The 13,825-nt window shown below is 35.2% G+C and overlaps 1 protein-coding gene across 18 annotated transcripts in view; it reads left to right on the top strand.

Moving 5' to 3' along the window:
* The window catches only part of NRXN1 (neurexin 1), a 1,100,495-nt gene that overhangs the window by 583,754 nt on the left and 502,916 nt on the right, over positions 1-13,825 (top strand). For all 18 annotated transcript variants that reach the window (XM_063443956.1, XM_063443955.1, XM_063443963.1 and 15 more), the window contains one exon: positions 10,434-10,556. In XM_063443956.1, coding sequence (XP_063300026.1) covers positions 10,434-10,556 — 123 coding nt within the window. The remainder of the gene's footprint in view (positions 1-10,433; positions 10,557-13,825) is intronic.

Below are 13,825 nucleotides of genomic sequence, written 5' to 3'. Positions count from 1 at the left end.
TAGGTAGGTAGATATACAGATATGTAGATAGATAGATAGATAGATAGATATACAGATAAATAGATAGATAGATATATATAGATAGATATGTAGATAGATAGGTAGATATACAGATATGTAGAGGGATAGATAAATTTACAGATAGATAGATTGATAGATAGATAGATAGATATTTTGATAGATGTGTAGATAGATAGATGTGTAGATAGATAGATATATATGTAGATAGATATGTAGATAGATATGTAGATAGATAGATATACAGATAGATAGATAGATATGTTACAGAGATTTACTGTTGGAAAGGTAGACAGCTTAACAGAAAATGATTAAAAACAATGAGAACAAAATAAACTGGTAAGAGAATAGAATATCATGCCCCCAAACGCTATGTTACCCTAATCCTATACCCCCAATCGTTAACAAATTAAATTCCTCAAAAGTATATGTTTTTTTTCTTATAAAAAAAAAATTCTGCTACGCCAGGTATTGCGGATTATTTGTGCATATTACGATGTAGGTAAAAATGATTAGTCCTTAAATGGTTAAAATAGAACAATTCAGGATTATAGTGGCATAATTTCCATTAAATAAATCCCAAGTAATAGTGCTATTAAGAACCCTGGCACTTGAAGGGTTAACTATGCTGTATTGCTTCACCAGTTTTCATGTATTTCTCTCTGTCTCTCACTACTTGTCTTCCTACAAAGGCCACGTATTTTTCTTTACAATTGCCAATTATTTCCCAGTAAATTTCAAGTCTGTTATTGCACTTGAAAGTGCTGAATGCTTCTAAAACATGTTGAAATCTCAACAGCTCATTTGCTGTCAGTTCATAATTGCTTCATTATTATCATCTCTTGGCAGTGCCCTGTGCAAATCACAGGTAAATATAGCATTTTAATTGTATCTCATCTTTAAGCACAGGACAATCAAGTGAAGCTCGTCATGATTCAGTCCACTTATTCCAAATAAGGAGATAACTACTTTTAATTGAATGTCTCTGCTCTGATTTTTATTATTAAATAGATTCAGTTTCTGTCCAATGAGTATTATTTTGTTTCCTATTTAAAATAATGGCCAATATTGCTATGTATAGTCATGTTGAAACACAACCAGCTCTTTGTATATCAGAGTGTTTTATTGCCAAACCTGATTCAATTCCATTGTCTTCATGGAACATTTTAACCTCTTAAGGACCAAGAACAATCCATGCCATCATCACAGCTTTGACATATATCAAGATTAAAGTTGTATCTCAAAAAATGACTTGCAGTACATAATACCCGGTGGTGTTCATACACTGCAAGGGGGTAAATTAATTAAACAATTCAGTTCCTTTGGGATCCACCTTGATGGACAATGGGATTTAATTCCTGTAGCATATGAATTCTACACACTGTAGGACAACACTTTAAATTGTTTCCAGAGCAAGACAAATTATACATATCCAAGAAAACATATGAATTTGTCACCCATATCGTTAAAGCTGTGTGAAAGGAAAATGCGAAGGACAATCAAGGTTAAATCCAATGTCTTTGGAGACTAGATGGTTATGATGATGCAGGCATGATTAGCCTTTACCAGGTCAATGTAAGCCTTAGAGAGTCTGAACCACCCAAAAATATTTCTTCTGTCATTTAGTAAATAGTACATTTTATATTTGAATATTTTGAAAAAAAATTTTTTTAAGTGTATTCAAAAATATTAAGACATTTCAAAAACGTATCAAACGATATTAAATCAAAGCATCAGGTAGCACAGTGCAAGCACACTATTAGATGCACTCACACTGTGAAGTGGGCACTAGGTCCATGTAGAAAGCGCTTTAGCATCAAATTCTCTTTATGGCATCAAATTTCATTGGTCCTTCGGTGGTTAAGTCAACTTGTGGCATTTACAAGAAGATAATACAAATAATACGTTAAAACAAAAAAAACTAAAAAAAGTGGGGGGTTTTTATGTTAGAAGTAAAAAATTTAAAAATATTAAAATAGTCACTCATTTATGAAATTAAAATATATATTTTACATAGTGCTATAAAAGCATAGCACAATTTACTACAAAGCATCTAGAGTTCTATGCGGATAGCTTCTGTAAAATGATATGGTAATTGATATATAGCAGGTGAAGTCACTGACATGTCTTTTATGTGAAAACGCTGAGGTTAGCTATCAGCTGAGAAAGCATCGGGATATGCACATAATTATCTGCAAGACAGTATTGTATCTCGGTTATTAAAAGACATAGAGAAAATCTGTTGCTTGCTACTAAACACTTTTTAGTTAATCAATACAAACCATGACCTAGATTTATCCAAGGGGGATTTAAACTTTACATTTTAGCGATGCATGAAAATAACTTGATCTTTTATTAAAGGCTAAAAGGAATAAATATTAATTACAACACTCATAAGCTATCAGCATGTGACTTCTCAAAAAGCAAACAAAACATGGGCATAGGACACTTTTTTTTGCGGTGCTGGAGAAATTAAATGGGTGTTGTTATAAAGCATTTTAGGAATACCAAGAATTGCATATCCATTATCCATAAACCTCCACCAAAATATCTGATACATGTCTTTAGTCTTACAGACAGTGACAAATGATGATGGCTTGGTGGAATGTTTGTTAATCTATATAAAGTCCCTTACTAACCCTTATGTCAAACCATCAACAGCTACCACTGTTATTATTTGCAGCCTTTCACATTTGAGAAGTCTACAATGGCCTTATTGTTAAAGTGTCCCTTTCTGCAAATCATTCTTTTATTTCTAGCATATAAAATTAAGCCCTGTGCTTAAACTCCCGCTCCACTTGGATGGCAGCCAACCCCAAAACACTTATTCTTTTTATTTTTCTAATTATCTGTTAGATTGACAACTTTTGGCATGGAGCTTCCACTAGTTGTCCTGAGCTAAATGAGATGCACTGCCAGGTTTCTCTCAGAGCAGTGGGGTTCCGGTTGTCATAGAGGCAGTTACTGGTGTCTGCTGGGCACATGATGGAAGTAAAACCGATAGCATAGTGGGAGGGTGCTAGTTCACTACTGGCACAACACGCCACTATAGCATGATGTAGTGGTTATGGTGCTTAGAGCATTCCTTTCAGACACAGACTCGTTAGAAGCAGTCAGTGATCTAGCCAAAAAGGTTCCATATTGGGACCAAAAGGGTACTGACGGCTTTGAAGTTGGGTGAAATATGTATGATGGAAGAGTTCACCGAAAAGTTTTAAGAAAATACCATTGCAGCAACGGTATCACAATATTACAACAATGTATGCAATTTTATTTAATTCCAGGCACGTGTCTAACTGTGGTTTAAAGAATTCTTTGTTTCTTCTTCTTATCATATCTTATCTAAACATCATCTAATGGTGTGTAAATTATACTAATATGTTACATAAAGTACAGCATTCGTAGAGTAGTAGCTAACAAAACTTAAAAACAAAAACTTAAAATATTCCTCTTCTGTAATTATCCTACAAACATAATACTATATTCTGTTCATTTTCTTAAATATGCTAATATTATGTTGTCTCGTTCATTTTTATTTTACAGTATCTGAAAAGGATAAGGCTTCCAAACACTTTCATTGAAGGATGAAAAGTGGTCTATGAATTACATTTAAATATATAAGTATAATATGCGATTCATTCGGCAGCATTAGATTTTTAATTTTTTTTTTTACTGTCTTAATTTGTAAACTGTTCTTTAAATGTAATGTTATTTTGTTACATTTGTGCATTAAACCTATTTCTTGCTATCTTCATAATGTACATCACTTTAAAAAATAATCTCACAGTCCAATTTTCCTTTTTCTATCTTTATTTTTTAAGATTACAGCTCGCTTAAAATAAATAATTTAACAGATATTTTTTTTTATAAATATGCCATTAAACAATAATGTGAAGAGATGTTTTATTAAAACATATTTTATTTTTATTACATCATTTTATTATATCTTATTTATTAAAACTGCAAATTTGATTGGATTGCATAAATAGGCACAATCAGTCATAAAAATGCTTGGCACATGTAGACATATAATTGGTCAAAGGCCAAATTTCCTATTTTATTTTATTTAATCGCAAGAAAAAAATGAAACTAGCATTACTTCTTACTCTTAATCTTCTGGTTTAATGTGGCTGGGCAATTTGGCAGTACACATAAGATTAAAAATGTATGTTGGATTGCACATATTTTTTTTTTTTAATTCTTTATTTTTGATATGCAGGAGATGACAGTTATGCTTGCAATGCCACAATAGCAATTATAAGCATTTCAAAAACACAGGTACATGGCATATGTAGATCAGTTGAACATTTTTTTTTTAAATATAATGAACAAGAGTAATATAATAAACAAGAGTAATAAAGATAGGCTTCATAGTCAGGTCTGCTGTTTATAGCTAAACAAGATATAAGTAGATTATGTATGTGAGTAGTCAGGCTTGGCTTCATGGCTAGTGTGAGTAACCCCCTAGGCTGTTTACTCTGAATAAACGCTACGTTATGCATGTTTTATCAGGATTCCTAGCGACTACATCGTTAGAGTTTGTATTAAAAGCAGTGTGAGATGTCTTAGAAAAACTTCAATGGAACACAAAACATGGAACAGAAAATACTTTACGCCTTATTGTCTAACATGTTGGTGTCAGGATAAGGGTGGCGTGTTCAGATAGTCCAGCGTCAGCCGATGCCCAGGCTTGGGGGGGAATGAGGGCTGTCCATGGGTTGTGCCATGTGGGAGCTAGGCTTGAATTCCCTCCAACTCTGGGTCGTGGTGAAGAGCAGCATCGCAGGGTTAGAGGCTCGGGTCCCCTCTCTTGAGGCCAAGTCTCTTTGATGCAAGGGACGGCTGGTGCTCCTGTTGTAGCGTTGCCGCCAGCGGCGGTGGATTCTCAGCCTCCGCAGCAGATGTCGGGGTAGTATGCCCCTGGTGGTCTTGGGCCTTGTCTGGTCCGTTTGCGCTGAGTCAGGCATTTGATGTGGGAGTTCGCCTTGAGGGGGCCTGCTCACCTCCCGCTTCGCTCTGCTGCGCGCTTGGTTCTGACGCGGTGTCTCCATGGTGCGGGCCTCTAACTTTGCCCAAAAGTTGGCAAAGAGCCTGTCTACGTTGTAGAGCAAACGTTCAAACGTGCTCTGGAGGGACATCGCAATTTGCTCTGTGTCAGGAGCTTGTGTGTCAGGATTGTCCGCCATTTTGAGTTTGGCAGTTGCTGCTTGATCGCTTGATCTCGTCGCTTGATGGCTTGTTGTAGCTGGGTATGTCAGGGGGGGGACCGGGATGAAACTGCTGTGAAACTCTGTTATACATTCAGACACACCAACAATATGGAGCTCCAAGAAAAGAGAGACATTAGGATAGAAAAGAGCGACAGAGAGATAGGGACCGCCCTTCCTAAATAGGGACACTTGAGAGGTATGTAATAACAATCATGAAGACAGTTGCACCAGGACATATTGATGGTGTAAAAGGTTCCTGTGGGAACCAAAATGTTGTATGGTTTTCCAATAAAGTCTACCATCTATATGTGCAGTTCCAACCTTGTTCTTGATTATTGATATGTTAGAATGTCCCACCCTGGTCTGGAGGCACTAAGGATGGAAATGTAGTGAGTGCCAATATTCCGTTTGATGTGTTTGTATGTTCAAAATGCAGAGAGAGTAGTGGATGTGAGTTGGACACGTAGAAATTTAGTAGGGGAAATAGTGTGTACTTAAGGACCCACCCACTTGGTTACATTGACCTGTTGACCACCACACAAGGGATTATATTGATGGAATGACTGTGTCTTTGTTGATTAATATGTTTCCTTGAGATCTCCACATTCATCCCTAGATATCATTCTTGAGCATGATTTAGTGGAAGGATGGGCAACTATGCAAAAAATAATTTGTATTTATTCACTTTTATAAGTAAATGTTGTACCACTTAGCAATTCCATTTTGGCAATTGGTGTTTTAATTATGCAGTTGTTCAGTTTAAGCCATCAGGAGCACATCACTTAAAATCTCTAATTCAAGGAAAGGAAAAAACAAACAAAATGCCTGGTTTGATTTAGCAAACCAGTTACAAGACAGAGCTTAATGAGAATTGTAACATATTTTACAAACGGATAAGCAAAATAGAAGTAGAAATGTGAGCTTGTTACATAACTTAGCAACTCTTTTGCCATGGTATTTGCAAACTGGTTGCAAAGTTGATGCAGCTTCACTATTATTCAATAGACTCCCAAGTAGAGCATAAGCCATACATAATATATAGATATGTTTTTTTTTAATACGTATAGAATTCGTGTTACATTAGGAACAAGGTGGTCTATCCAATAAGTTGAGTAATACCTAACTTGGAAAGAATATAAATTATTTGCAACTGACTCCAGTCCCTTCACATTACCCGTTACATTACCCATTATGGGTGCCATGCCCCAATTTAAGGAACACAATGAATGGGTGATTGGGTCTCTTTAAATGTGTAATATATCAAGTAGCTACCACCACCTCGGGTATAACTCTGTAACCCTTTAAAAATGTGAAAATAGCAAAAGCAAATAAAGTAAATATGTATAACACCAGCATACCACCCTAGTTAAGTGTAGATAAAACACATCAATTTAAATGGCAATGTTGTAAATGTATCAGTTCTTTAATCAGATTAAAATAGAAAAATGAATCTTATAGTGCAACTCATATCACACGTTCATGTATAAACATATCATTATCCTTACAAACATATATGCACTTGTGTATAAAAAAGACACAAAGAGAGCTCTGGCTACTTCACAAATGGAACCAGGTAGTCGCGTCAGGCAACTAAAGTTAGATCCATACTCCATCATACTAAAATACAACCTTTGCATTGTTCCTTCTCTTTTACTTTCAGTGGCCACTCACGGCAAAATGATCAACAGTGTCTTCCAACCATTTTTTTTTTTTATCAGAAAAATGTGCATGATTGCCCCACTTTATTCAGTGTATTTAAAAGATATTAGTCAATTTGGAGCTAAGTACTACTAAGTACTAAGTGAGTGGCCACTAAGTGCCATTCCTAGACTTTCAGATTGATTCACAGTACCTTTATTATTAAATATGGCTGGGTTTTTTGCTTTTTTGGAATACAGGAGATTTTAATATCAGATTAGCTTTATCTAGAATTTAAATATCACTAAACAGACAACTCAAAATCTCCTTGGCATTTATATTTTAGCATTTTTTTCTTGCACATGAAATAAAATATTATATATATTTTATTTCTAAGAACTGCACTACCAAATTAAGACTGCATAGGCACAGAGAACGCTTTTTAAATTTTTTTTATAAAGGTTCTATTAGGACTACAGGATGTTACAAGGCCAGTAACAACATAAGAAAGTGTATATAAGAGATCACTATCTTGTGCACAATTATGTGAATGGAGTTCTGTCCCAGAGTGGTCATTGAAAGACACAAAAGCTGAGATTAGATTCTATAGGCTGTAAATAGCTTCAACATTTCCACTTGAGAGATTCACTTATGTTCTTGGATGATTAACCTTATTATATTCTGAAACACAAGGGATACCATTTTGGAATGCATCCAGGTATGTGTTCATTGGCTTCAGTTCTGCTTCCAGTGCTAGAAGGGGAATGAACGGGATTTCATTTTTACAGCTCATCCACTTCTGAATTAACCCTTTTCATGGCCAGTGAGCTAGTTATGATAAAGGTGTTATGGAACAAATTTAGCTGTAAGTGGCAAAGCTTGAATGCACAAAACAGAAATTACTTTAGGCTATCAAGAACTCTATTTTCGTGTTAATCACTTGTAACAAAATGGCTAATTATGCTGCCGTTATATAAAATAATTAAAATCCATTTTTTTTTTGCGCTAACAGTTACAACTTAGATTATGTAAAGCACAATTACCATAATACATTAGCCAATCTTTATGCTATTCTGAGCGGTTAAAAAAATCATGAAGATGCAGGAATCGCAACACAAAAGAGCCTGCCAAGGCTGGTTTTTAACAGAACCACATTGCTGACTGTGAAAATCTTACTAAGGCATTTCAAGTAAAGGAATGTCGAACACAGCAATGCACACATGCATTTGCACACACAGCAATGCACACACACATATTCATTAACACCAGAACATTACCCAAGCCTCAGTTCAGAACATTGAGACTATAGTTGAAATAGAGATTTATTTTCCAAAACAGCTATTTTGACGTTAGCTTTGCAATTCAGATTTCAAATCACTATAATTTGGTATTTAGTAAATAAACCTCATTGTGTTTTATAGTTCTGCTCAAGAGGCATCACAAAATCAATTGTGCCAGTGCTATTTAAATCGATTATAATCCATTAATGATTCTTTTTAAATATCAGTGATAATATAATGTTTTTTTTTTAGAAATTTGCTAATGTTGCAAATATTAAAGGGAGACTCCATGGCCAAATGCAAATTTTTATATATTTTTTTTAAATACAATACAAAAATACAACTATTTAGTAAGGGTACCCATAATAAAACATACAAGTATTTTTTTTTTCATTGTGTTATAGCTAAGAACAACTTGGAAAAGTTGCGGATCTCTTGTGTGAAGCCTTTTCTAGTCCCTCCCCTTCAAACCAAGCCCAGACTATCTGTAGCTGTCCAATGAGAAGTCTTTCCAAGGCAGATGCTCTGAGCAATTGCTGATTCTTGAGTTTTGCTCCACTGAGCTAAACAACCAGGAAGTAACAGGACTAATTGTGATTGACAGTCAGTGAGGGTGTAACAAGGTTAATTTATAAAAGTGCCAATTTCTATTGAAATCTACACTTTTTGTAAAATTAATAAAGATGACACTCTTTACACATAATGCAGTTCAGCTTGCTGAATTATTTAGGGATGTAGAGTGTGTTTCAAAACAAAACAAAAAAATCAAATACATGCTTGTCACAATATTCCTAGAATTCTATCTGACATAAAAATGTCAATGAAAAAAATCTTGGTTTATAATACTATTCCGACCAATCACGACAGACTAAAGTAAATGATGCTACTGTTAATGAGTAGTGGCTGTTTATCCAATACAAAATTTCATCAGTAGATGTTAACAGCTTAAAAAAATGCCAGACATAATTTAAAGCTTAACATTATTCATTATATACTACTATTACTACCATTTATATAGCAACAACAGTTTCTGTAGTGCTTTACAGATATTTAGAAGAGAAGAAGGCACTGCTCAAAAAAGCTAATGATCTGTAGGCATTTGAGGTAGGTGGATATATATCTCTAGGTGTCTTGTCAGGGACACTTACTGGTGAGGTGGTCTGATAGGGTCTTAAACTTGTCTTTCTTGATTTTGTCGCAGATACACTACCACTGCTATAAGCAACCAATATAAAAGATTATTTTCCCATTAGGGAATCAAACCTTGATCTACTGTTTGAGACAAGCCAGGATACTCACCACTATGCCAACAAGAAAAACACAAGTAACATGCATGTGACATTTAAAGATACAATTAACAGAACAGAAATTAATTGGTAGAAATGCAATATATTCTATGACTAGTGTCATATAACAGTGTTTTTTGGGGGTTGAGGGCGTAGTGGACAGAGCTATAGAAACTGGTAAGTATGTTCAACACTTCTATAAGCTGCTAACTTGATTGCTCTGATGCAAAGTGTGCCTGGAAATTTCTTTTCAAATGTTGGCAACTATGCAAATGTGTTTAATTGTTTAAAAGAAGAAAAACTACCACAACAAGAGGAGATAGTCTTAAATTAGAGGGACAAAGGTTTAAAAATAATTTCAGGAAGTATTACTTTACAGAGAGGGTAGTGGATGCACTGAATAGCCTTCTAGCTGAAGTGGTAGAGGTTAACACAGTGAGGGGGTTTAAGCATGCGCGGGATAGGCATAAGGCTATCCTAGATATAAGATATGACCAGGGACTAATGAAAGTATTTAGAAAATTGGGCAGACTAGATGGGCCGACTGGTTCTTATCTGCCTTGACATTCTATGTTTCTATGTTATACAGTTATAGTTGTTTCAACCTATATATTAATTAGTTGAATCATGTAGCTGGTTAAGTGCATATTACTATGTAACCACAAAACTTTGTTTACTTTACAACAACGCTATAAAATTCTAAATGTAAAATGTCTTTAAGAGTTACTAAATACATTACATTTAGACATCGACCATTGAAAACAAGGCTACAGTAAATTATGTAGCACAGCAAACAGTACTTGATTGTGCCTATTTATCTGCCAGTAAAAAAACATATTTTAAAACACAGCAATTTGTTCATTAATATGATATGTTTTCTCTTTTATCATTGTGAAGTTTATTTTAAGATGATTGGATTTGGTTATATATATATTTTTTATTTTTTTTATTTTATTCTGTTGTACATTGATGATGTAATGACTATTTGGCATGTCCTGCAGGCAAAGGTCCAGAAACACTTTATGCTGGCTATAATCTAAATGATAATGAATGGCACACAGTACGTGTGATTCGACGAGGAAAGAGTTTAAAATTAATGGTGGATGATCAACAAGACATGACAGGTAAGTGCTCAGGCTGTAGTTATTCACTGGATCTTAATGTATGTCAATGAATATTTATTCTTAGATTGAATGAGATAAATGTAATCTGAACAAGTCAAAAGCCTACCATGTATGGTCATTTTGATGCATTTATTAAGGACTAGTACTAATAGAATCTCACCAGTCATGGCTAACAACAGCTGTCAATGAATGATTCTACAAAACGACCCATTCAATACCCTCTAGAGAACAGCATGGTTAGGTAAATGGTGAGTAAGTATTGCAACATTCTTTGAGTATCTAAGCATCAACATGCCCATCAACGTAATATTGACTGCCAACCCAATGAACTTGTTTACCTGGATTTAGGTGAACAGGATCAGGAAGAAAGAAGCAAAGTATAGTAAGGCTTTATTAAATCTTCTCTACCACCAAAGATATGTTTATTTGTATAGAACATAATATCAGCAGTGTGAATCAATAAAAGTATTAAATAATACATTTGATAATTTAACCAAAATTGTTTTATATAATATATATGCAGACATACTAAAAATATGCTCAAATAAAATATTATTAGAAACTGATTAGAATGCTAATGCACCAAAAATACCAAATGCAATAACTATTAGCAAGCTATATATCCAAAAGTCCAAAGACTGTACTTCACACATGTAGTTTGTACAGACCCATAAAGTACTCTAGTATTACTACAATGCATCAGATTCGGAACATATTCATATACCAACATACTCAAAAGTCAGAACACTCTTGGGTCCTCTCATTGGTCAAGGTCAACAGCTGATTGCAAGTTACTTGAGATACAGAAGCAATGACCCTCAAAGCATACATGAGCCCACGTAAGAATGAGCATAGGCTGTTAGAGAAAACAGTAACTATCTTTATTATTAACTATTATAAATATACAACTCTTCACAATGAATAATTAATTACCGGACATTGTTTGACTAGATCAATCGGTAGCTGCCTAGGGGGACAATGAAGCAGTTTTAAACGCTGTGGCTATCTGTAGAACACAAGGGAAATACCCCAAAACATGTCATGTAGCCAACAATATGTTAACTTACTCTGTTGAGGAGCACAAGGTATGTGAGAAATAAGTTATTGTTTAAACAGAGGAGGTGTAGACACTGATCTCAGATTCAAAGGGACTGAATACCATTTGGAATACTGTTTACCACTATTTCTCAGTATATAGGACAATGACATACATACATAACATATTGAGTCAAAACAACCAAAAACAGATGAGAAAAGTGAAGGTGCCTAGGCATAGCCTTTATTTGCTGATAGATCGATCATAACCCCAGACACAGTTCCAACACAGTGACAAATCCAAAGTTGGTGGTGTATATCATAGCTTATATCTATAGCAGTACTTCATAACCCAGTCCTCAAGATATGTCAGTGGCTCAGGTTTTGTCTGTATCTCTCTAGGATCAGAATTAGGATATTAGGATTAGGATATAAATACTCAACTGTTGGTGTGCTTTGAGGACTGGGCCGGGAACCATATATCTAAAGTATTGCTTTATGTATCAAGGTTTTGGTTTCTGACTTTAGATAAAGATTATATTTCTTTTGACTCTTCTAAATGATGCTGTGATCGAAACAAACATATCTAGTGAAAACAATCATTGCCACATTATACACTTTCACGTTAGTTACCTATGACCTCCTGCTTCTTTAAAGTAGGTATTGACACTTCTTTAGCATGCTGTCATCAGTTCCAGCATTGGATTTTGTTGGATAGTGTATAGATCTGCTCTTACATGTTTTGCAAATCTTAATTGTACATATATCTATTTTTGAAACACAGGCCACATCCAGACACTCTCAAGTTTCAAATGAATTTATTAATTGGATTACAGCTTGCTCTTTACCGACCACTTCTGCCCATTGGAGTGGTCTGGGTGCCAATTCCCATCACCCTTAACCCTGCAAGTGCATTTATTGCAGTTTTTATAAACTGCAATAATTACCTTGCAGGGTTAAGTCCACCTCTAGTGGCTCTCTATCAGACAGCCACTAGAGGGACGTCTGGGTTCTTAAACAACTTTTTGGTCGCTTAAACAACGCTGGACATCCTCACGATATGCATGAGGACCTCCAGCATCATTGAATAATGCTCTCCTATGAGGAGGTCTAATGCGCGGGCGGTCATTGCCGCACATGCGCATTAGGTCTCCCCCGCTGGCGGACATCAGCACTGGATTCAGATAGGTAGCTGAAGGGGTTTTAACCCCTTCAGCAATATGTGATGGGGGGTGGGGAGGGCAGGAGAGGAGGAGTGCGGGGGCTGTAGGATTCTCTAGTGCCAGTAAAACGGGTTTGTTTTTCTGGCACTGAAGAGTCCCTTTAATTGGAATAGTGAAGTGTGTTATTCAGTGTATTAGATGCAGTTGCCTGCTCTTTTTCTAATTCAGATTAGAAACACTGAATTGCAGAACTTTTTATGATCCCATGTTAGCTGGCTCAAAACTATTTAGAATTCCATAAATAACTTAAAAGCAGAGCTCCCATCCCAAAAAAACACTTACTTCCAAAGTTGTCATTAAGCTTTATTGACATCATTAAAATGGATCTTGCTGATATTGGTGTCTAGCGACTGTTTCTATTCTGAAAAATCCTACCCATGATGACTGGTAATTCTAGGATGATAAAACTTTTAATGTTTCCCATAGATAATACCAGGAGATGTTAAGCTCTACCTGGTGTCTCATTTCCCAGCGACATACTAAATTTTACTGACTGCCACATTTTTACCAAAAGTAAAACTTCCCTCAGTTAGGTGTATAAAAAAAAAGTTAATGAGGGCAAACTCTATACGTCCTGTAAGATAAAATGATTTAATTCCATATTGAAACACAATCAAGCAAAGCTCATCAATAAACATGTGCACATATATGTGTAAACTTGTATGTCACTATCACCAAAGGCCTGTGAAACTGGCAAAAATATTTTAGCAAATATCAAAGATGACATATATGTATGGTAGGCATCTAACAGACATATACAAGCCATTAAAGGGACACGATAGTCACCAAAACAACTTTAGCTTAATGAAGCAGTTTTTGTGTATAGATCATGCCTCTGAAGTTGCACTGCTCAATTCTCTGCCATTTAGGAATTAGATCAGTTTTGTTTCTGTTTATGCAGCCCTAGCCACACTTCCCCTGAATGTGACTGACACAGACTCCAGGAAAACAAAATGGTTTCATTTTCATTCAGATGTAACTTATTTTAAAAATGTTTATCTCATGCTCTGT

Source organism: Pelobates fuscus, chromosome 2, assembly GCF_036172605.1.
Source record: "Pelobates fuscus isolate aPelFus1 chromosome 2, aPelFus1.pri, whole genome shotgun sequence".
In the NCBI taxonomy this organism is placed as follows: Eukaryota; Metazoa; Chordata; class Amphibia; order Anura; family Pelobatidae; genus Pelobates; species Pelobates fuscus.
Note: the sequence above shows the minus strand (reverse complement) of the source record. Positions and strands in the feature narration are given on the sequence as shown.